The sequence below is a fragment of the Staurois parvus genome, unplaced genomic scaffold (assembly GCF_062004578.1).
Source record: "Staurois parvus isolate SC_StPar_1 unplaced genomic scaffold, SC_StPar_1.0 ptg000715l, whole genome shotgun sequence".
NCBI lineage: Eukaryota > Metazoa > Chordata > Amphibia > Anura > Ranidae > Staurois > Staurois parvus.
The window spans coordinates 9038832-9063049 of NW_028318511.1; the positions used below are offsets into that span (position 1 = coordinate 9038832).

At 41.8% G+C, this 24218-nt stretch overlaps 2 protein-coding genes across 3 annotated transcripts in view; one reads left to right on the forward strand and one right to left on the reverse strand.

Moving 5' to 3' along the window:
• Positions 1 to 209: 209 nt before the first annotated feature.
• TMEM80 (transmembrane protein 80) lies at positions 210 to 22343 on the reverse strand. Its single transcript, XM_089653582.1, has 5 exons — positions 21584 to 22343; positions 14027 to 14043; positions 10487 to 10580; positions 7663 to 7755; positions 210 to 1116 (listed from the first exon to the last, which is right to left on the reverse strand). Exons 1-5 carry the CDS (start codon positions 21600 to 21602, stop codon positions 911 to 913), a joined length of 429 nt encoding a protein of 142 aa, XP_089509708.1. The 5' UTR covers positions 21603 to 22343; the 3' UTR covers positions 210 to 910.
• Positions 21943 to 24218, forward strand: part of DEAF1 (DEAF1 transcription factor) — a 58830-nt gene continuing 56554 nt past the window's right edge. For both annotated transcript variants that reach the window (XM_089653580.1, XM_089653581.1), the window contains exon 1: positions 21943 to 22345. In XM_089653580.1, coding sequence (XP_089509706.1) covers positions 22189 to 22345 — 157 coding nt within the window. In that variant the 5' untranslated portion in view covers positions 21943 to 22188. The remainder of the gene's footprint in view (positions 22346 to 24218) is intronic.

The following is a 24218-nucleotide window of genomic DNA, read 5'->3' on the forward strand; positions in this document are numbered from 1 at the left end:
GGCGCTTGGTATGCAATTTTGCCACTCTCCAAATATGTAGCGAAGCAACCTACAATGGATAATATGGGCAGCAGGCAGAGCTGTTCACATTTGAAAAACGTAGCTTTTCACACATCGCTGTGCAGCAAAAATTATATGTTGAGTTTGGGAGGAGTTGAAGCTTGTCAACTTCCATTCTAGTCTATGACAACAAAGAACAAATGCGCCTGTAGCAGCTACATGCATTTATGGTGCATTTACAGAGAATTTGACAAGCATTTATCAAACATCAGTGAGTGCAAAAAACACTTCCCCCTCAGTGAGAAACAAAAATAACTTGCAATGCGTCAAAGACACATGTTAACGTTGCGTTGATTCCCATTAGTGTCAGAGCTAGAATTTTGTGAACTTAGCCTAAAAGAGCTGTAGTATAGTATCTTCTGTGTTTACAATGTCAAAAATGACTTCGAAAGTAAAATAATTTTTTTGGTCAGGGGTATGGTCTATGAGCATTATGTAGTCTGCTGTGCAGCCAGTAGGTGGCGCTCCTCATGTTTTGCCTCACTTGCTAACTGCTACTGCCCTGAGAATTCATAGCTTAAAATCATATATATGTAAAAAAAAGGAATAACGTTTCCCCCAAACTATTGTTTCTGCTAGCTTTTATACCTTACCAAGTCTTAACCCTACATCTCCCCTAAACCTTTAACACATCGCTAAATTTAAACTGGATGCTTAAATTATTGGTGCTGTAATCTTCACTAAGTCCCTGTACGGAGGTCTTACAGTGCTTTATTAGGCTTTCTCTGTAAAACATGCCATTTACTACTTGCCAAATATTTTTTTGTTCATCTTTTGACCATAATGTTATTTAAAATTCTTCACTGAACATCAGAGCCTTAAATGTCAATACTATGACGCGCTGTCAATGTTAACGGAAAAAAGTGGCAATGGTGAAAATTTCTAGGATTGCTTCCAGACCATAAAGAACCAACAGAATGCCATTTATGATGAGATCTGCTCTCAGGATGTATGTCTCCCACACCAGGAAATATATAGACAGAAAGACATTGCCAATAGTCAATAACAGACTGGATCCTAACGGAAGCTCTTCTTCTGTTAAATTTCCCATTGTACCTGTAATTAAAAAATTGAGTGACAATTATAAAATAACCCATTATTTTGCTGCATCAGTTACTAGAGTCCTAAACCCAAGCTTTCCAGACAAAGACAGGGCTAAATTATACAAAACAGGGAATGAGAAAGGCAGAGGCTCCCCACAACAGCCAATCAGATTTCAGCAGTTTTCCAAAGCAGGTTGAATAATGAAAAATGGAACCTCATCCTGTAGGAAACATGGATATGTTTCATCTCCCCAAATTTGTATATTTCAGCCCCAATGTATCTGGAGTTTAGATGAACATGGATTGGGAACTAAGGCTACTTTCACACTGATCCACGGCAAAAACTCATGCATTTTTACCGTATTTGTGGTGCGTTTTTTACATGATCACACATTTTTCTTCTGCTTTTTTAACGCAAAAGTGGAAGAAAACTGGATCAGTGTGAAAGTAGCCTAAGCTAGCTGCAAACTGGAATGTAAAGAAAATGTCTAATAACTTTTAATTACAAAATGGCTTGTGGGATAGTTTTCTATATTTTACAATATTCTTGTCAAAATCAGAGTTTTCCTGTAAACAATATTTGATCCTCATAACTACTATGTAGAGAAGGTATAATATATGCTTAAAATGACAAAAGTAGATTACTATAATGGATGATATCCTGCCTCAATACAACAGATCTAATTTTGCCATAGATGCAACAGTATTTTTTATTGGATCACAGAACTGCCCAAAAGCCAAGTGTGTCAATTAGTGAGAGAGGGTGATTCCTGGGAATTCCAATTCCTGGCAACAGATAACATATCAGAATGCTAACAAGTGCAGCCAACAGATGTCTGGATTTTGATTAATTAAGTCTCTTGTGTGTTTGGCTACATTAGAACATCATCATATCCTACGCTTTCTCTATTTACTGGATACATTATTTTATTGGCGCCATTAAAGGGAAACCATAGCGTATTGACCACTTCAACACTGGGCCATCTCGGACACTTTTCACATATATGTAAAAAAAAAAAAATCGAAATTTTTTTGCTAGATGATTACTTAAAACCCCATCATTACATATTTTTTAAGCAGGGGTTCTAGAGAATAAAATGATGGGTGATGCAGTCTTTTAGGTCATGCAGTATTTGCGCAGCAGTTTTTCAAACACAATTTAAAAAAAACAACATTTTAGTGAATTTTAATGCACAAAAACACAATATAATACCAAATTGTGTGGTAAAATATAAAATTTGATGTTACATCAAGCAAATAAATATCTAATATGTCATGCTTTAAAATTGCATACGTTTGTGGAACAGCGCAAAACTATGATACGTAACTTTATACGTCTTTACAGGTTACCAGTTCAGAGTTACATAGGAGGTCTGGTGCTAGAATTATTGCTCTCACTATAACGTAGGTGCCTTAAACATTTTTTTATTCATATTTTTTATTTTTACACTGTCTCTCATTTTTTTTGTCATCTACTTTATTTCTATCACAACGGATGAGCAATATTCCTTGTGATAGCATGGGCAGTGACAGGTACTCTTTACTGAGATATCTGGGGTCTATTAGACCCCAGATATTTCCTTTGCCCTTAAAAGCATCTGATCAATCCGAGATTGATTTGATCAGATGTTTTCCCAAGCCAGTAATGACTTGTTTACTTCCTGGTTAAACCGGAAGTAACAAAATACTTGCTGCTTTCAGTTTCTTATACTATAGAGATAATCGGGGACATTCTGGTCCTTGTTTATCTCTATGGCAATCCCAGGTACCCGATGGGAAGGGACAGCCCAGGAAAGCGGCGGGGCGACCCGCTTCCACCACATGTAAATACAATCCAGCGGCTTTTTAGTTGCTTAGATTACTTTGACATTGTTCAGCATCGCCAGCTGTACAAACAATACTGGGGTCATGACTGTAGCTGCAGACTTGGCTCTGATATACCTGCTTCAACCAGAGGATGTATGGGTACTTTGGGGGAAGGGGTTAAAAAAGTATTAATTTTAGGTTGTTATACATTTATTTAGCAGCAGAGTGTTGTACTATGTTAGCTATCAACACTGCAGTCTAAACCCAAGACTTCGACATTTATATGAAAACAATTTAGGGTGTCTTTTCCATTATCTTCTTGACATTTCCCATTTTGATCATTGTTTTTCGTATAAAGATATCTAAATGCTCCATCTAGTGGTCATATACATATCATAGAATGTGATTAGCAAGGAAATGTGACATTAGAAAAATATGTAGTCTACTGCTGCTGAGAATGCATAGCTGCCAGGGTAATCATTTGGCTTCAACAGATAGAGCCAATGAGTATTATGACAATACCAACAATAATATGACAATTCGATGACTTTCATTTGATGGACACTTACTCTGGGTCATTGATTTAGAAGTATTGAAGCTGGATGCAGTCAGTAATTAGCATTTACAGAAGTAGATGCTCAACTGCAACCTCCATATTCTTTTTTAACCACTTTACTTTAACTATTTGCAGACCTTGGGTGTGCTACACATGCCCAAAACACATCCTCATTGTATACAGGGCGCGTGTAGCACGTCCAGTCTCTCTGCCATACTTCTGGGATCCCCCCTCCCAGTATACCGACATCCTCTCTGAGTATATTGTAATGCTAGTATTCCAAAACCCAGAGAAGAAGTCGCAGCTCTAGCTGTCAAAAAAGCTGTCTGAATCAGTGTTTAGAAACCACACTGCATCACAATGTTACATATTGTTACATTTGTATCTTTTTGTTCATTGCAAAATAAAGGATAATCTGCAGATTATGTCAGTTAAAGCAACCTGACAAGTAAAAAAAAAAGAAAAAGTTTTTGTTTTCTTTTTTATAAAATGTTCCCCGGTTGAACACCTTATTAACCTTTAGTTTACACTAACCAGCCCTAATTACCTTCTTAGTTTCCATGTTTCTTCAACTGTTATTTTCCTGCTTTTTGTTTCTTTTATTAACTATTAATATTTAAACTTTTGTTGTTTGTTTTTGTTTTGTTTGTTGATAATTCTACATTTAAAAGTGCAAATATTAAAAAAAAATACTTTATTTTGTTTGTAAATAACTTTGAAAAGTTTTGTATCGGAATCATAATTTTAGTGTCTTTTTAACCACCTACCGCCCGCCATATAGTACAATGACGGGCGCAAGGCGGTTCTCTTGTTCTGGGAGGACGTCATATGATGTCCTCCCATTCTAACCGCGCATGCGAGGCTGCGGGAGCGCACAGCGCGGTGATCGGCAGTGCGCTGTGTCCCTCGGACACAGCAGATCACCGATCAATGGAAAGAGCCGAAGATGTCGGCTCGGTCATGTGATCAGCTGTGTCCAATCACAGCTGATCGCATGTAAATAGGGAAATGCCGGTTATCGGCATATTTCTCCTCACGAGCAATCATGCTGACATCTCGAGAGGAGAGGAGAGGAGAGCTGGTAATCGGCATCCCTCAGAGGGGACATGTACACTGATCATCAGGGCACTGATGTTTAGTTTTGCTGCGTTCTATTGTCTAATGATTGCAAAAAAAAAGCCCCATTGTTACAAGACAATATCATGTAAAGAAAGCCTTTTTTAAATTAAAAAAAAAGCAATATATGTATTACCTTGTTAACTTTAGTAATGACAAAGTTATTACTGAATAAACAGGCCCATAACAAAAATATAAAAATTTCCATGGTCCATAGGGGTTAAAATACATCTAAAGTCAAAGCTTTCCTGGTCATTTTGGATAGAGTAGAGAATGGTTAGAATTTCTATTTCCATTTCTAGTCCCATTCGGGAGACTTCCCTGTCCTGTAGACACGATAGAAAGTGTAAGGAACTCTCTGTACAGCGACGGAAATAGTTTTTTGCACTGTTTTTACTGGAACAATATTACTATTGGAAGATGACCCCTCTATTCCTCTATCTATTGAAGCCAGCTCAGTAATTCTTGACTGCACTATTATGTACTGTGAAATACTGCCATGTTTGTGGCCAGCCTTAGAGCCTATAGGGTCCATAGGCCATTAGCCTATAGAGGCCTATGTTTTCAGCAAAGTCATACAAACTCCACAGATTTACCCTGAGAGTGAGGGACAGTAAACCACAGTCACTGTGCAGTAGTGCTAAGCAAGAAGTATACATCTGTGGGATTTTTGAAAAACTAAAGCAGACAGAATCTGGAAGCTGTGCATGGCAACCAATCAGATTCTGTCTTCAGCTTGTTCAGCAAAACTTTGAAAATGAAAAATTAGTTCCCATGCAAAGTTACTCCAGATTCTGGCTTCCCCGGTTGTGATAACTTCCCCCCAATGTATATTTAATGTGGCAGCCTCAGTACACATATACAGTGGGGTAAAAAAGTATTTAGTCAGCCACCAATTGTGCAAGTTCTCCCACTTAAAAAGATGAGAGAGGCCTGTAATTGGCATCATAGGTAGACCTCAACTATGAGAGACAAAATGAGAAACAAAATCCAGACAATCACATTGGCTGATTTGGAAAGAATTTATTTGCAAATTATGGTGGAAAATAAGTATTTGGTCAATTTCAAACGTTCATCTCAATACTTTTTTTATATATCCTTTGTTGGCAATGACAGAGGTCAAACGTTTCCTGTAAGTCTTCACAAGGTTGGCACACACTGTTGCTGGTATGTTGGCCCATTCCTCCATGCAGATCTCCTCTAGTGCAGTGTTGTTTTGGGGCTGTCGCTGGGCAACACGGACTTTCAACTCCTTCCAAAGGTTTTCTATGGGGTTGAGATCCGGAGACTGGCTAGGCCACTCCAGGACCTTGAATAGCTTCTTATGAAGCCACTCCTTCGTTGCCCGGGCGGTATGTTTGGGATCATTGTCATGTTGGAAGACCCAGCCACGTTTCATCTTCAATGCCCTTGCTGATGGAAGGAGGTTTGCACTCAAAATCTCATGATACATGGCCCCATTCATTCTGTCCTGTACATGGATCAGTCGTCCTGGTCCCTTTGTGGAGAAACAGCCCCAAAGCATGATGTTGCCACCCCCATGCTTCACAGTAGGTATGGTGTTCTTTGGATGCAACTCAGCATTCTCTCTCCTCCGAACATGACGAGTTGTGTTTCTACCAAACAGTTCTATTTTGGTTTCATCTGACCATATGACATTCTCCCAATCCTCCTCTGGATCATCAAAATGCTCTCTAGCAAACTTCAGATGGGCCCGGACATGTACTGGCTTAAGCAGGGGGACACACCTGGTAATGCAGGATCTGGCGGCGGCGTAGTGTGTTACTGATGGTAGCCTTTGTTACGTTGGTCCCAGCTCTCTGCAGGTCATTCACTAGGTCCCCCCGTGTGGTCCTGGGATTTTTGCTCACTGTTCTTGTGATCATTTTGACCCCACGGGGTGAGATCTTGCGTGGAGCCCCAGATCGAGGGAGATTATCAGTGGTCTTGTATGTCTTCCATTTTCTAATTATTGCTCCCACAGTTGATTTATTCACACCAAGCTGCTTGCCTATTGCAGATTCAGTCTTCCCAGCCTGGTGCAGGTCTACAATTTTGTTTCTGGTGTCCTTGGACAGCTCTTTGGTCTTCACCATAGTGGAGTTTGGAGTGTGACTGTTTGAGGTTGTGGACAGGTGTCTTTTATACTGATAACAAGTTCAAACAGGTGCCATTGATACAGGTAATGAGTGCAGGACAGAGGAGCCTCTTAAAGAAGAAGGTACAGGTCTGTGAGAGCCAGAAATCTTGCTTGTTTGTAGGTGACCAAATACTTATTTTCCACCATAAATTGCAAATAAATTCTTTCTAAATCAGCCAATGTGATTGTCTGGATTTTTTTTTTCTCATTTTGTCTCTCATAGTTGAGGTCTACCTATGATGCCAATTACAGGCCTCTCTCATCTTTTTAAGTGGGAGAACTTGCACAATTGGTGGCTGACTAAATACTTTTTTGCCCCACTGTGTATATATATATATATATATATATATATATATATATACACACACATACACAAACACACTATAAACACACACACTGATCAGCCATACCATTATGACCACCCATCTAATACTGAGTAGGTCCCCCTTTTGCTGCCAAAACAGCCCTGACCCATTGAGGCATGGATGCACCAAACCTCTGAAGGTATGCTGGGGTATCCAACACCAAGCCGTCAGTAGCATGATCCTTTAAGTCCTGTAAATTGCAAGCTGGGGCCTCTGTGGATCAGACTTGTTTTTTCAGCACATCCCACATTGCTGCCTAAAATATCCCACTGGCTTTCAGATGCCATTGTAATGAGATAATCAGTGCTACTTGCTTAACCTGTCAGTGGACATAAAATTATGGCTGATTGGTGTATATTACAGACTATACATAGAAACAAAATATTAAAGCTGCCCTTAGGGGCATGCAGAAAAAGAACTGGTTTCACAGGTAGGTTATGGGAAGAGGGTCCTTTTAAAAGTACAACACACATGGATTGCAATCATCTGTGGGATTTTCATTTTTATGAAGCTTTTTTGATTGCTTAGCCTTGTCCCAGAAAATAAGTTTCAAGAGTAAGATGCATTTTTACTTACCCAAGTACAACCGCACAAACTCAAGGATTACCATGAGGAAGAGAAGACCAAGATCTAAAGCCAAGTTAGAGTCTGGATAACTAAACACCTGGCCTGAAAATAAGACATAAAGGGGAAAAGGTGGTAAATATGAAGCATGTTGTCAATTTGGCACTCATTAGAGCATAAATCTAGCACATCTAAAATGGAAAAGTTTTTGCTCTGAGATACTTAGAAAGGGCTGTCTCTGAGTCTGACCGACCTCTAACAACTAGTTAGTGCCCCTGCCTCACAGAGAACCTGCCCTGTGCCAGGACGAAGAAGTGAGATTACCACAGAGGTCAGTCAGAGCAAGAGGCCGAGGCCCACTCCTGGATAGTAATAAGATAAGATAGAATATTAATAATAATAAAAATAAAATATTAATAAAAACATTTACTTTAAAAAACAAAACATATTGTGGCTGAATTACTGAAGCATGTTCACTTTGCAAGAGATTTTTTTTTTACTAAGCCTAATCAGCAAGGTGAGCTCTGTTGTCTTCCATCATCCAATCATGTATGAGAAAAAAAAAAAATTTTTGTACTCACTGTAAAATTCTTTTCTACTGAGTCTACTGAGACACACGAGACATAATTCACCTTTTGGTTACACTGCCGCTTACAGGAGGAATAGATACTGGCAAACAAACAACAAATTGTAGGCAAACTTAGGATAACCCCTCCTACTACAACTACCAGCATGCTTCAGTTTTGTAGGAATGCAGTACTGACAGCATGATTATACACAGAGTGTGGGATCTGTGTCTCTCAATGGACTCCAAAAAGGATTTTAAAGTGAATTAAAAAAATCCTATTCTCTTTCTCTTCCAATTTGGGACAAAAGAAGTGCACTCAATCTGCATCCTGTGAGCAGACAAGAAAGAAGCTTCTGGGGACGAAGGGCATAGATCAGGATGCACTGAGCCACCAGAACATCTACTGCTTCCACTAGAGCACCTTTTCTCAACCAGAGTTCCGTGGAACCCTAGTGTTTCTCCAGAGGTTGCCAGTGGTTCCTCAAGCAATTAGTAATTTATGCCTCTCACCCAGGTCACCACTGATCTTTTTAGCAATCTGTGGCTTTCTCTCCTCTCCTTGCAGGGATGACAGTATAGGCTAAACAACCTTTGACTGGTCAGCACTGTCACGATGCTGACCAATCAGAAGTCGTCCAGTTTGTACTGTCATCCCTGCAAGGAGAGGAGAGAAAGCCACAAGGATTTTTTAATTCCCCACGGCCTTCTCGCCTCTCCTACAGCTGAGAATCCGGAGCATCTGCCTCCATCCTCTGCCTGATAGCCGACACCAGTATATACATCCCCACATGCCCTTCTCTCCCACTCTCTGCTCAGCATGGGATTGGTGCAGGGAGGTTTCCCGCACCACTCCTATGTGAACTCAGGCTATGACAAGCGGTATCAGTGCATCCCTAACTGAGTCAATTTTACCACCATCCAACTGCTCCCCCTTAAGGCTGCAAAGTCAGTGGACACAAGTGTACACGTGCGACGGCCAGAAAGGAGTTAATCCCCTGTCATGTTCTGTGGGCAGTATTGCCCACCAAATTTGACCCACTCACCTAAATGGAGCTGCACTGCTCTATCCTGCAACCAAACCAGGGCACACGTTTGCAGTGCAGTGGTGCAGATTTGTATGGGTTAAAACAAGACATGACTCCTCCTCATGTTCCACCCAGCTGATGATGTTGGGGCTCAGTCCCACAAAGTGAAACCCTTCCGCAATAAAAACTGACAGGTAAGAGGGAGTTTAAAGGTGTCCAGTAACCAATGTAAATGAGGTAGCTCCCAGTACTCTGCCCAACCAGCCTACTCATTGAGTGTTCAGGGATGGGGCAAGTGCTGAGGCAATGTCAATGGCTCTGGACCTGAAAAGCGCTCTGCAGCTAACTTGTTACCAGTATAGAAACCCAGGGCCTGAAGGTCATTTCCAGGCCCTGCAATTTCCAGCTCAACATGGTCCAGATGTGGAACTCCAAAAGTCAGGCTGAGGATGACTGCACCAGAAAGCTGCAATCAAAAAGACTAGCTCTACCAAGTATGTAGAGAGGAGTCCTAAGTGAACAAAAAAATTTTGAAATGTAAGAAAAAAGGTGTTAGTAAAATAGGTTAGTCTTTAACACAGCAGAGCTGAAGAAAAAACATCCATCGTCCTACAACACTAGCAAAAAAACAAAGACATGCTGATAGTAGAAAGGGTTTTACAGGGCTGACAATTCTTTTTTGTACTCCAGTGTCCAATGTACAGTCATTTTGCAGTTGGTGGTTTAACCCAAATTAGAAAGACTTAATGGGGTTTATTTACTAAAGCTGGAGAGTGCAAAATCAGACTCACTTCTGCATAGAAACCAATCAGCTTCCAGGTTTCATTGCCAAAGCTTCATTGAACAAGCTGAGGTTAGAAGCTGATTGGTTTCTATGCAGAAGGGAGTCTGATTTTGGACTCTCCAGCTTTAGTAAATAAACCCCAATGTGTCCCTCAAAGGATGAAAAACAAATCCTGTTTTATTAAATTTTCCAAGCACAATTGGGTATTCTTTGCAAAGTGACTTTTTAACACATTTACAAAGCTCAGTAAAAATGTCCTTTTAAAGTGAAAACTAATTTGCAAAGAGAATATGTTCTGCCCCTTCGGTTACTCAAATGCCTTGTGTAGAATATAGAATTTAAAACATATCTGAATATTTATTTGATACTTGTCCAGTTGTTTTACACGTTACACCATGGTAACGCTAATTTTACTTGGAATTGGCTAGGTAATTTTCATGTGACCAAAAGTTTACTTACTTTTATAAATAATCATTAGTACTGTAGCAAGAAAATAAAACACATAATACACAACATTGACATAAAATAGGATCTGGAGAGGAACAGATGACAGCTGATTAAAAAGGTGTTAAGGAACTCTGAAATTTGCAAATATGAACATTTTGTACTTGAAACGTGATGGGTTTTTCACTGAGAAACTTACTTTATAACTTCACATGAACACTGTGAAGTTGTAAACTAGATATCTGTTTCCAAGCATATTTAGGGCTCGTGTTGATGGGCGTTCTAGTAAAAAGCCATGTTTGTAATTCAAATGCACATAACTGTGTTCAGAGAGCTGAACATTTTACAAGAAAAGGCTGCATTAGACCTGCTTTTCCTGCAGTTTACACACACTGTAATAGGACAAGCTGCGTCCAAAGAAACACAAATCGAGTCAAATTCAGCCTCTGAACTGCTATGTGTATTGCTCAATGAAAATCAATTGGATTTTGCTGACCTGAATCTGAGGTGTGATCCAAATGTATGTCAAACACAGGAAAACAATGCCTCCTGAGTAAAGACATACTGTAATTATGGCCAAGAGGTAGTGGTAAAGGTATGCTGGACATGGATCCTCACAGGTTATCAAAATGTGTATAAAGTAATTACTTGAGCCCAACAGGCCTGCATTCAGCAGTTCACCTTGAAGACAGGGACCCCTGGAAAGGAGATTCACCTGAATTGAGAAACAAGTGTCACAGATCAAAACAGAGCCAAATGAAAAATCCTTAGGAGTCCAAAATCTTTATTCTTCAACTGGTTATGACAAGCAGGGCAAAAGACAGCCAGTGCATTTCTGCGACCCAGCCCCAGTGAAGGGGGATTGTGTTGGCTGTCTTTAGCCCAGTTTATTGTAACCTGTTGAACAATAAGGCCTTTAGACTCCTAATGATTTTTCATTTCGAGCCCTCTTTAACCTATTACGCTTACATTATACCATGTGTCTTCTATGGAATACAGGGTAGGAGGAGGGGGTAATGTCTGCTAAAATAATTATCTTTCAAAGTTGCAATGAAATCTGGAAAGCAAGTTTTGGATAACATACGCTATATTGCCAAAAGTGTTAGGATGCCTGCCTTTACACGCACATGAACTTTAATGGCATCCCAGTCTTAGCCCGTAGGGTTCAATATTGGAGTTGGCCCACCCTTTGCAGCTATAACATCTTCACATCTTCTGGGAAGGCTGTCCACAAAGATAAGGAGTGTGTCTTTGGGAATGTTTGACCATTCTTCCAGAAGTACATTTGTGAGGTCAGGCACTGATGTCAGACTAGAAGGTCTGGCTCGCAGTCTCCACTCTAATTCATACCAAAGGTGTTCTATTAGGTTGAGCTCAAGACTCTGTGCAGGCCAGTCAAGTTCCTGCACCCCAAACTTGTTCATCCATGTCTTTATGGACCTTGCTTTGCGCACTGGTGCGCAGTCACATTGGAAAAGGAAGGGACCATCCCCAAATTGTTCCCACAAAGTTGGAAGCATGACATAGTCCAAAATGTCTTGGTATGCTGATGACTTAAGAGTTCCCTTCACTGGAACTAAGGGGCGAAGCCCAACCCCTGAAACACAACCCCACACCATAATCCCCCTCCACCAAACTTTACACTTGGCACAATGCAGTCAGGTAAGTATCATTCTCCTGGCAACCGCCAACCCCAGACACGTCCATCGGATTTCCAGACAGAGAAACGTGATTTGTCACCCCAGAGAACACATCTCTACTGCTATAGAACCCAGTGGTGACGTGCTTTACACCACTGCATCCACCGCTTTGCATTGCACTTGGTAATGTAAGGCTTAGATGCAGCTGCACGGCCATGGAAACCCATTCCATGAAGCTCTCACTGTTGCTGTGCTAATCTGAAGGCCACACAAAGTTTGGAGATCTTTAGCTATTGACTCTGCAGACTTTGCTCTTTAGCATGCGCTGGCCCCGCTCTGTCATTTTATGTGGCCTACCACTTAACCCCTTCACGCCGGCGCCTCCCGGCCCTTTAGGGTTTCAGAAGCCGGGAGGCAGGGCAGGGTTTAGGGTCATGTGACCGCTGTGACACGCTGTCACATGATCGGGAAAGGTCCCGATTGAAAGAGGAGATCGGGACCTTTCCGTGAGTACTGGACATGTGTGATGGAAATGCGCAGGGCACGTTCTCTCAGCACATATGTTCTGTTTTAATAGAAAGCAAATGTGCGGCCGCTCGGCATCTGGGCCCAGACGCCGGGAGGCTGCACATTTGTGTTCGGCCGGTGTGAAGAGGTTAATTGCTGAGTTGCTGTTGTTCCCAGTTGCTTCCACTTTGTAACAATACCAGTAATAGTTGAGCGTGGAATATTTAGTAGCAAGGAAATGTCACGGATGGACTTATTGCACAGGTGGCAACCTATCACGGTACCACACTTGAATTCACTGAGCTCCTGAGAGCGACCCATTCTTTCACAAATGTTTGTAGAAGCAGTCTGCATGCCTAGGTGCTTACACCTGTGGCCATGGAGGTGATTGGAACACCTAAATCCAATGATTTGGAGGGGTGTCCCAATACTTTTGGCAACGTACACGTATAATACATATCAGGATTGATTAACATATGAATGATTACTTTGTTGCTGTGATACTTGGATTAGAAAAGGCACAGGATTGCTGTTAAGAAGGAAGATGTAGGCAATCTAATGATTTTGCTAAAGAGCCCTGCAATATAATGCTATAGCACTGAAACTAAGCCTAACACCCAAGTTACATGGGCTGGGGATGCATCATGACCTCATAACCACTATTCAGACAAGATTAACAATTTTTTCCTACTTACACATTGGGACAAAATGGGGAGAATACAGCAGGTCCACTGTTGTACATCAGCAGACTGCATTCAGATTACTTTAGGTATTCCTAATGCCTAGTACAGACAATCAGAAAATATGACGAAAAAATACTGTTTTTAAGCGATCATATAATAATCTGATTGTTAGTACACAGATTTCAAGAGCCGATCATGACAGTTCAAAATTATCCAAAGGAACAAGCACAAACATTCTTCTCATACAATACCAGAACATATGGTTGTAATTTAACCGAATAAAACAAACAAAAAACAAAATCGCAACACGATTCGGTAATCGGTAACACCACACATGCTCAGAAATGAAAGAATACATTACATCACTTCCAAAGTAGTATTCTGTTGTACGAGGATTTTTTTAACTTTAGTAACCTTTCAATTTTCAGTATGAGACTAGCATGCAAAAAAAAACCAGACGATCATTCGTCTGATATTCTCATCGTGTTTATGAGGCTAACTTAGCACTGAATGAACTTTTAATGTCAGATCTTTCACTTTAAAAGGTGCATGAAATGTGCACCACTGCTACCATCTTGGTACAGTCAGGTATCAAAACTGTAGATGTGTGTGGAGGAAAAAAAGTGCATCAAGACAAAACAAAAGTAAAGTGGTTTTCAAAAAAATACAAACTGCAAACAAAATAAAACTGAATAAAATTATGATATACGAAGTATGAAGGATACAACCAAGGAGCTCTTTCCTGTAAAAAGAAAAAAGAAAAACACCAGTTAAAAAAAATTGTATGTGACAGGTAAACCGTTAAAAATGGTAATCCAATAATTCAGTTATTAGCTGATTGCTCATGTGCACTTTGCAAAAGCTGATCTATAAACCCACCTTCCTTGTACCAAAAGCAGGTGTTTTATTGGATCACCATATTTTGTTTGTTTCAGAGATATGTCAGTTATAAACTAGACAGCTTCTTGATTTTGTAATTTACTTATAGTAGGTATTTTTGGACAGATAGAGCTTTTTACAGTTAGCCCTGTTTAAACTGACATTTCAATTTTGGTAAATTTTGGAGAGTTAAACTGCCTGATGATTTGTTATACATCTAGGGGACTCTACTGATGAGATAACTGTTTTTGGGTTCCAGAGTCTGTAGACTTGTAGTAACTATTATAAGGGGTTCCAAATCTCCCTATTGCTTTTTTTTTTCTTTCTTTACTTATTTATATCAAAAACGAAAAATCTGGTACTGGAACATGGAAATGTGGTACTGGAATATGTAAAGTTGTAGCTATAACATGGAAAGTTGGTACTGGAACATGGAAATGTGGTACTGGAATATGTAAAGTTGTAGCTATAACATGGAAAGTTGGTACTGGAAAATGGAAAGGTGTTAAAAGAACATGGAAGTGTAATGCTGGAACATGGAAAGGTGGTGTTAGAATATGGAAAGATTGTATTCGAACATAAAAAGGTCATTGTGGAGAATAAAAAGGTCATGCTGGAACATGGGAAAGTGGTGCTGGCACTTGGAATAGGTGCTAGAAAAAGGAAAAGTTCTCCTGGAACATGAAAAGGTGGTGCTGGAACATGGAAAGCTCCTGCTATGACATAGAAAGGTGGTGCAATCCACTTCCAGTTCTCTGTTGAGTTTTATGTGTATGTGCAGGTTCAAAATTTTTTCCTGGGGTGGGGTTTAAGTGCTTGGGTGTACCTTTAATGTTTACTCTTTTTTTAACCTAACTTTATTGCATTCACATAGGGAACCAATAGCCCCCTATGTGATAACATATACGTAGTGACAGGTTCTCTTCAATAAGATCTGTGGTTCATTAGCTTTAAAGTGACACTTCACTCATGCCTCCGCACAACGTGATGTTTTGCACTGCTATGCAGTTGTTTTGGCCACACCTAATGTTTTTGCTATCTCTCTGATGGTTTGTTTTGTTATTTCAGCCTAATGATGGCTTGCTTCACTGATAGTGACAGCTCTTTGGATCTCATCTTGAGAGTTGACAGCAACAGATTCCAAATGCAAATAGCACACTTGAAATGAACTCTGGACCTTTTATCTGCTCATTGTAATTGGGATAATGAGGGAATAACACACACCTGGCCATGGAACAGCTGAGAAGCCAATTGTCCCATTACTTTTGGTCCCTTAACAAGTGGGAGGCACATATGCAAACTGTTGTAATTCCTACACCGTTCACCTGATTTGGATGTAAATACCCTCAAATTAAAGCTGACGGTCTGCAGTTAAAGTACATCTTGTTCGTTTCATTTCAAATCCATTGTGGTGGTGTATAGAGCCAAAAATGTTAGAATTGTGTTGATGTCCCAATATTTATGGACCTGATTGTATATTAACAAATGGTTACAGCCACCTGTAAATGCTATTGTCTCAAGCCCTGGGATGTAATTAGCAGATAGTAAATTAGATACAGTCCACCCTTGAGGATTCTTTACATAGTCCTAGTCCTATAAACATCCCTACCATAGGGCTGTGGCTAACATGAGCCAGCCATGAACAGTCCCAGTCAGTAGGCCAATAATCAGGCTACAACAGGCTAGCAGTTAGCAACAGGGCAGAAAGGAGTAAAAGACAGCAATAATGACAGACAGCTTGCAGCACCAAGCAGCAGTAAGTAGATGCGCATAGACAGGGGACAGCAGACAGTAATCCATCCATGTCTGCGAACAGAGCTCACTCTGCGAGAGTTGTCCAGCAGGACCTGCTGGTTCCAAGAGTTTCAGTTCCAAAAGGTACAGTGCTACATGGAGCTCCTCCAGTCACTTGTTAAATACCAAGCTCACCGCTCCTGTTATCATCCAATATTCTGTATACACTCAGCTGTCATAGTCTCCTCAGAGATGTAATAAGGTCCATCCTGGCTCATATCAGCCCTACTGCGGTCGCAGCGGCTTGTGGTGGAGCGGCATGATAGAGAGGTTACCATAGGTGCCTGAATACAGGAAGAGTGATGTAATCATGCCTAAATGTTTTGCTCACTAATCACGTGAGCTTCCTCAGGACGAAGCAATGGTAATTCTGAAGGAATATATAGGGCTCTCAGTCACAATACCACTACTTTTCACCAGAGGCCACCATCTCATTAATTACCATCACCAGCAACAAGCAACAATCTAAGCTGAGAAATTTGGCAGGTACTTCTAGACCAGCTGGTCTAATACACTGCTCGAAAAAATTAAAGGAACATTTTGAAAACACATCAGATCTCAATGGGAAAAAATGTCATGCTGGATATCTATACTGATATGGACTGGGTAATGTGTTAGGAACGTAAGGATGCCCCATCGTTTGATGGAAATGAAAATTATCAACCTACAGAGGACTGAATTCAAAGACACTCCGAAAATGAAAAAGAAAAAATGATGCGGCAGGCTAGTCCATTTTGCTGAAATGTCATTGCAGCAACTCAAAATGGTACTCAGTAGTTTGTATGGCCCCCACGTGGTTGTATGCATGCCTGACAACATCGGGGCATGCTCCTAATGAGACGATGGATGGTGTCCTGGGGTATTTCCTCCCAGATCTGGACCAGGGCACCACTGAGCTCCTGGACAGTCTGAGGTGCAGAATGAGGAAAGAAAAAACAGAGGGCGCACAGTGCTCTGAGGAAGAGGCAAGTCCTCGAAACGTGTCAGCCTTTTGGATGTCTAAACTCCCTATTGCGGACTGTTACTCAGCGCGGTGTTGACCCAGCTGTTCTTTATGATGTACCTTGACTATATTGTCGTTTGTGAGTACAACACCTACTTTATTTTTTATTAAACATTTTTTATGGTAATGCACTAGGCCTGTACGCCCTCTGTTTTTTCTTTCCTCATTCACTATATTTGGATTCCCCCGCTCTATGTGAGGGCAGCAAGGTGTGCATGTTCCAGGACATTCTTAATGTGGTTGTAACCTGCATCGAGTCCATCCCCAAGCGCAGGAGCATTTGTGTTTGCTGGTTCTTTACAGTCTGAGATACAACCTGGCAGCATCAGATGGACCGAAACATGATATCCCAGAGGTGTTCTATTGGATTTAGGTCAGGCGAGTGTGGGGGCCATTCAATGGTATCAATTCCTTCATCCTCCAGGGACTGCCTACATACTCTTACCACAGGAGGCTGGGCATTGTCGTTCACCATGAGGAACCCAGAACCCATTGCACCAGTGTAGGGTCTGACAATGGGTCCAAGGATTTCATCCTGATACCTAATGGCAGTCAGGGTGTCATTGTCTAGCCTGTAGAGGTGTGTGTGTCCCTCCATGAATATGCCTCCCCAGACCATCAATGACCCACCACCAACATGGTCATGCTGAACAATGTTACAGGCAGCATAACGTTCTCCACAGCTTCCGCAGACCCTTTAATGTCTGTCACATGTGCTCAGGGTGAACCTGCTCTCATCTGTGAGAAGCACAGGGCACCAGTGGAGGACCTGCCAATTCTGATGTTCAATGGCAAATACAAATTGAGCTCTATGGTGCGGGGCAATGAGCACAGGGTCCACTAGTGGATGTCAGGCCCTCAGGTCACCCTCATGAAGTCTGTTTCTGATTGTTTGGTCAGAGACATTCACACCAGTGGCCTGCTGGAGGTCATTTTGTAAGGCTCTGGCAGTGCTCATCCTGTTCCTCCTTGCACAAAGGAGCAGATACCGGTCCTGCTGATGGGTTAAGGGCCTTCTATGGCCCTGTCCAGTTCTCCTAGAGTAACTGCCTGTCTCCTGGAATCTCCACCATGCTCTTGAGACTGTGCTGGGAGACACAGCAAACTTTCTGGCAATGGCATGTACTGATGTGCCATCCTGGAGGAGTTGGACTGTCTGTGCAACCTCTGTAGGGTCCAGGTATTGCCTCATGCTACAAGTAGTGACAATGACCCTAGCCAAATGCAAAACTAGTGGAAAACAGTCAGAAAAAATGAGTAGGAGAAAAAATGTCAGTGGCCTCCACCTGTAAAACCATTCCTGTTTTGGGGGTCGTCTCAATGTTCCCCATCTAGTACACCTGTTGTTAATTTCATTAACATCAAAGCAGCGGAAACTTATTAGCAACCCCCTCTGCTACTTAACTGACCAGATCAATATCCCAGGAGTTTAACCACTTCCCCGCCCGGCCTATGGTAATATGACAGCCGGGCGAACCTCTCTTCCCTCCGGGAGGGTGTCATATGATGTCCTTCCCGGATTGTGCATTGTACGTGCCCGCAGAGCTGCGCTGTGGTGAGATCTGTCACCAGCCGTGTACCTCGGACATGGCTGATGACAGATCTGTGTACCGGCCCCGTTGCCAATACCATGTGACCTGCTGTGACCAATCACAGCAGGTCACATGAGAGTTGTATACAATGGATGGCTTCCTTTCATGTCATTCATTGCATACAAATGTGTCTACAGTTGCAAGAAAAAGTATGTGAACCCCTTGGGATTACGTGGAGTTTTGCATGAATTGGGCATAAAATGTGCTCTGAACGTCATCTAAGTCACAGCAATAGAAGAACACAGTCTGCTGAACATAATACTACACAAACATTAGATGTTGCCATGGTTTAATTGCACATAACATGTAAACATTCACAGTGCAGGGAGGAAAAAGTATGTGAGGCCCTAGCTTAATGACTTCTCCCAGAGCTAATTGGAGCCAGGAGTGAGCCAACCTTGACTCCAATCAGTGTAATGATATTGGATGTGTTGCTGACAGCTGTCCTGCCCTTAAAAAACACACCCCTGTTTTGGGTTTACTGGTGTCAAGAAGCACTGTCTGATGTGAACCATGCCTCGCAGAAAAGAGCTCTCAGAAGACCTACGATCAAGAATTGTTGACTTGCATGAAGCTGGAAAGGGTTACAAAAGTATCTCCAAAAGCCTTGATGTTCATGTGTCCACGGTAAGACAGACTGTCTACAAATGGAGAAAGTTTAGCACTGTTGCTACTCTCCCTAGGCGTGGTCGTCCTGTAAAAATGACTGCAAGAGCACAGCGCAGAATGCTGCATGAGGTAAAGAAGAATCCCAGAGTGTCAGCTAAACACCTACAGAAATCTCTGGCACATGCTAACATTTTTGTTGACACATCTACAATAAGGGAAACATTAAACAAGAATGGAGTACATGGGAGGACACCACGGAAAAAGCCATTGCTGTCCAAAAAGAATATTGCAGCACGTTTGAAGTTTGCAAAAGAGCACCTGGATGTTCCACAGCACTACTGGCAAAATATACTGTGGACAGATGAAACCAAGATTGAGTTGTTTGGGAAGAACACACAACACTATGTGTGGAGAAAAAAAAGGCCCAGCGCACCAACATCAAAACCTCATCCCCACTGTGAAACATGGCGGAGGGAGCATCATGGTTTGGGGCTGCTTTGCTGCCTCAGGGCCTGGACGGATTGTTGTCATTGATGGGAAAATGAATTCCAGAGTTTATAAAGACATTTTGCAGGAAAACGTACGATCATCTGTACGCCAACTGAAGCTCCGCAGAGGATGGGTAATGCAACAGGACAATGACCCAAAGCATACAAGTAATTCAACAAAACAATGGCTGCAACAGCACAGAATACGCCTTCTGGAGTGGCCCAGTCAGAGTCCTGACCTCAACCCGATTGAAATGCTGTGGCATGACCTAAAGAGAGCGATTCACACCAGACATCCCAAGAATATTGCTACACTGAAACAGTTTTGTGAAGAGGAGTGGTCCAAAATTACTCCAGATCGTTGTGCAGGTCTGATCTGCAACTACAGAAAAAGGTTGGTTGAGGTTATTGCTGCCAAAGGAGGGTCAACAAAATATTAAGTCCAAAGGTTCACATACTTTTTCCTCCCTGCACTGTGAATGTTTACATGTTATGTGCAATTAAACCATGGCAACATCTAATGTTTGTGTAGTATTATGTTCAGCAGACTGTGTTCTTCTATTGTTGTGACTTAGATGACGTTCAGAGCACATTTTATGCCCAATTCATGCAAAACTCCACGTAATCCCAAGGGGTTCACATACTTTTTCTTACAACTGTAGCTGTGAAAGGTCACAGTGATCACATGCACAGGCTGGGCCAGTCACAGCAATCTGTGTCATGTGATTAGCCTTGACCAATCACAGCTAATCACAACAAAAAAAGCTAAATGAATTGATTTCATTCAATTAAATGCTTGCTTATAGCAAATAAATTATTTGCTATAAGCAATCAATTTGTGTAAAAAAAAAATACTGATCACTTCCCCAAAATAGTACAATGTTACTATGTTAGCATTATTCTACTTATAGTGTAATATGAAAAAAAAAATCTTAAAAAAAGAAGAGAAAAAAATGTAATAAAAAAATATTTTTTTTTTAAATAAAATCAATTGTTGTTGTCCTGTCACCAGTCAGTTTCCCTGATCACCGCCACACCAGTTGTATGATGATGCTGTACTGCACTGGTGACAGTATGTAAAAAAAACTGTGAAAATAATTTTTTTAATTTCTTCATTTTCCAAAAAATTATGACAAAAAAATGACAACTTCAAAAAACTTGCCATGCCTGTTATGAAATATGTTGGACTGTCTACGTTGCAAAAAGGGGACATTTGGGGGATATCTGTACTGTTTTGACATTCTTGGACCTCAAGAAATTAGATTGGCTGTCAGTACTTCAGGATTGATCAATATTCAGATCTGTACCATAGTTTGTGAACTCTATAACTTTCCTACAAACTAAAAAATAAACTCTGATTTTGGTTATTTTCACCAAAGACATGTAGCAGAATACATCTCGGCCTAAATTTATGAAGAACAATTATTTATTTGCAAACTTTTATAACAGAAACAAAGAAAGTGTTTTTTCAATTTTTGGTATTTTTTTGTTAATTTAGCAAAAAATAAAAACCCCAGCGGTGATTAAATACCACCAAATTAAAGCTCTAGTTGTGTGAAGAAAATGATAAAATTTTAGTTTGGGTACAATGTTGTATGACCGTGCAATTGTCATTCAAAGTGTGAGAGCGCTGAAACCTGAACATTGGCCTGGGCAGGAAGGGGTAAAAGTGCCCTGTATGGAAGTGGTTAATTGACTTGATGATATACTGATTAAAAAGTGTTCCTATCATTTCTTTGAGCAGTGTATTATGAAGTGTGGACATTTGACTCTCCAATGCAGCCATACACACACCCTCTCCCTCTCCTATCATGGAGTTGAATTGTCTATCCTGCCTTCAGCACCTCTCCAGAAAAGGGGTTCTCGGCCAGGTTTTGGGGGTTCTGCCGTCACTATGGTAACGCGTCCTGCACATACCTCTCCTGTACAGCGCCATCTTCCAGCTGAGATCGGGGATTCTCGGCTATTTCCGCCACTAAGGCGCCAGGACTCACTGAGATTAATTAACTCGAGAGTAGCCATCTTTGTTAAGGGCAAACTCGGTTTTCTTTTTCGATTCGTAGTTCTGTTCGTGCACATAATGCTGCACCTGTGTCGGTATAAAAGTTTCTATAGTATCTTGGTGGAATACGCCGACATAATAGGATACATTTTACATTGAGAGTGCAATACAGTATGGCAAAGAGAATGTATAGAAGGCTGGTATTAAAAAATGTGCTATTACGGAAGCAAGAAGTCCTCCAATTGGAAATGGGAATCTCACGCATGCGCACAGTTCCTTGGCGCTCGGGTGTGCACACTCGGCCCCGGAGCCATCTTCGGTGACAATCGGCTTTTCTCGGTGGTTTCCGTGAGCGGGCCAAGGCCGCAGGAAATCGCGGAGAGCTCGGGAATTTCCGTAGCCCGTCGGGTCTTTCCGCGTTATCCCATTCATTCCTTGTACTTTCCGAAGAGGTTGATCGGGTGTTGTCGAGGTCCACTTTCGTGTGTTTCCGGAAGTGTGTTCGGCTGTTTCCGGAGAGATGGACGAGGCTCAAGCATCCCGGCTCGGGTTATCAGAGGCAGCGGCAGCAGTGGCTGCGGTGGCTGCCGCTGCTGTACGGGACGGGCCAGAAGTTGCCTCGGTCACTGTCATGACTGGGCCTGATGGAAGAAGCGCTGCGGGAAGTGGCTATACAGGTAAGGTGTCATGTAATACTGCAATGTGGCCGCTAGGTGGATCTATGTACTTGCAATTTTAAGTGTAATGCCCTATGATGACCACTAGATGGGGATGTTGGCATTCGTGTTAGAAATTGGAACTAGTTCTTTGTATTGCCTTCTGGTTTTCCTGCTAGTCCCTAAATGGGACCGTATGTGCTGTATTCTTGTTATACACCGATCAGTCATAACTTTATGACCACTCAGACAGGTTAAGTGAATAACACTGATTATCTGTTTACAATGACATCTGAAATTAGATGGGATGGATATACTGTATTAGGCAGCAAGTGAACATGTTGTCCCTGAAGTGGAGGTGTTGAAAACTGTTGTATATAGGGCAGCCAGGGGCAGACTGACCATTTGGAAACCCGGGACCTGCCCAAGGCCCCGGGGTCAGTAGGGGGCCCCATGAGATGCCCCTGGTACCTTTTTCATAGGCTTTTTTGAGTTTGGACAAGGACACAGGGGTACCATGATCCCCTATTGCCCGGGGGCCCCATGAGTTGTCAGTCCACCCCTGAGGGCAGCATAGCAGTCAGGGTGCCCATACTGACCCGTGCCCACAGCCAAAAGGACCTGCAATGGTCACGTCAGCATCAGAACTGGACCACAGAGCAATGGAAGAAGGTGGCCTGGTCTGATGAATCATGTTTCCTGTTACATCATGTGGATGGCCGTGTGTGTAAGTCACTTACCTGGGGATGCGGAAGCACCAAGATGAAGTATGGGAAGAAGGTAAGTCAGTGGAGCCAGTGTGATGCTTTGGGCAATGTTCTGCTGAGAAACCTTGTCTCCCACCATTCATGTGAATGTTACTTGACATGTACCGCCTAACTAATCATTGTTGCTGGCCAAGTACACCCCTTCATGGAAGCAGTATTACCTGATGGCAGTGGTCTCTTTCAGCAGGATAATGCGCCCTGCCAAAAATGGTTCAAGAATGGATTGAGGAACACAAGCATAATTTTGAGGTGTAGACTTGGCCTCCAACACCGAACAACATCACAAACCCAGACTAGCCGGGAGGAGCATGGGAAAAGCATATGTAAACCACGGCTCCCATATTTTCAAAAATTTACGTTGTGAGTCATTACAGATACTCGACATCTGTTCATGGAGCATCAGAGTGGTCTTACGGTCCCACACCCCCTGAAGAGGCACAGACGGGCTCTTCCATGCCTGAGCAATTGTTCTAGTTGCCAACAAGAACAAACGGGAAGTTAACTTCTGCTTGTGAGCCAAGAGGCCTGGTATGGGACAATGAAGCAAACCACACCGAGCCTCCTGGCGTATGGAGAGATGGAACAAGGTGAAAAGGGGGCCAAATACACGAGACCAAAAACAAATCAGTATTGGGCATGACCACCATACAGTGAAGGAAATAAGTATTTGATCCCCTGCTAATTTTGAATGTTTGCCCACTCACAAAGAAATGATCAGTCTGAAAATCGAATGGTAGGTATATTGTAACACTGAGAGACAGAACAGCAACAACAAATTCAAAAGAAATGCATGTCTAACAAATTATGCTCTGATTTGCATGTTCATGAGGGAAATAAGTATTTGATCCCCTATCATTCAGCAGGATTTCTGGCAACCAGGTGTCTTTTATACAGGTAACAAGCTGAGATTAGAAGCGGTCTGCTAATCTCAGCAGTGATGCTAATCTCATTTTTGTACCTGTATAAAAGACACTTGTCCACAGGAGCAATCAAACAATCAGATTCCAAACTCTCCACCATGGCAAAGACCAAAGAGCTGTCCAAGGATGTCAGGGACAAGATTGTAGACCTACACAAGGCTAGACTGGGCTACAAAAATATTGCCAAGCAGCTTGGTGAGAAGGTGA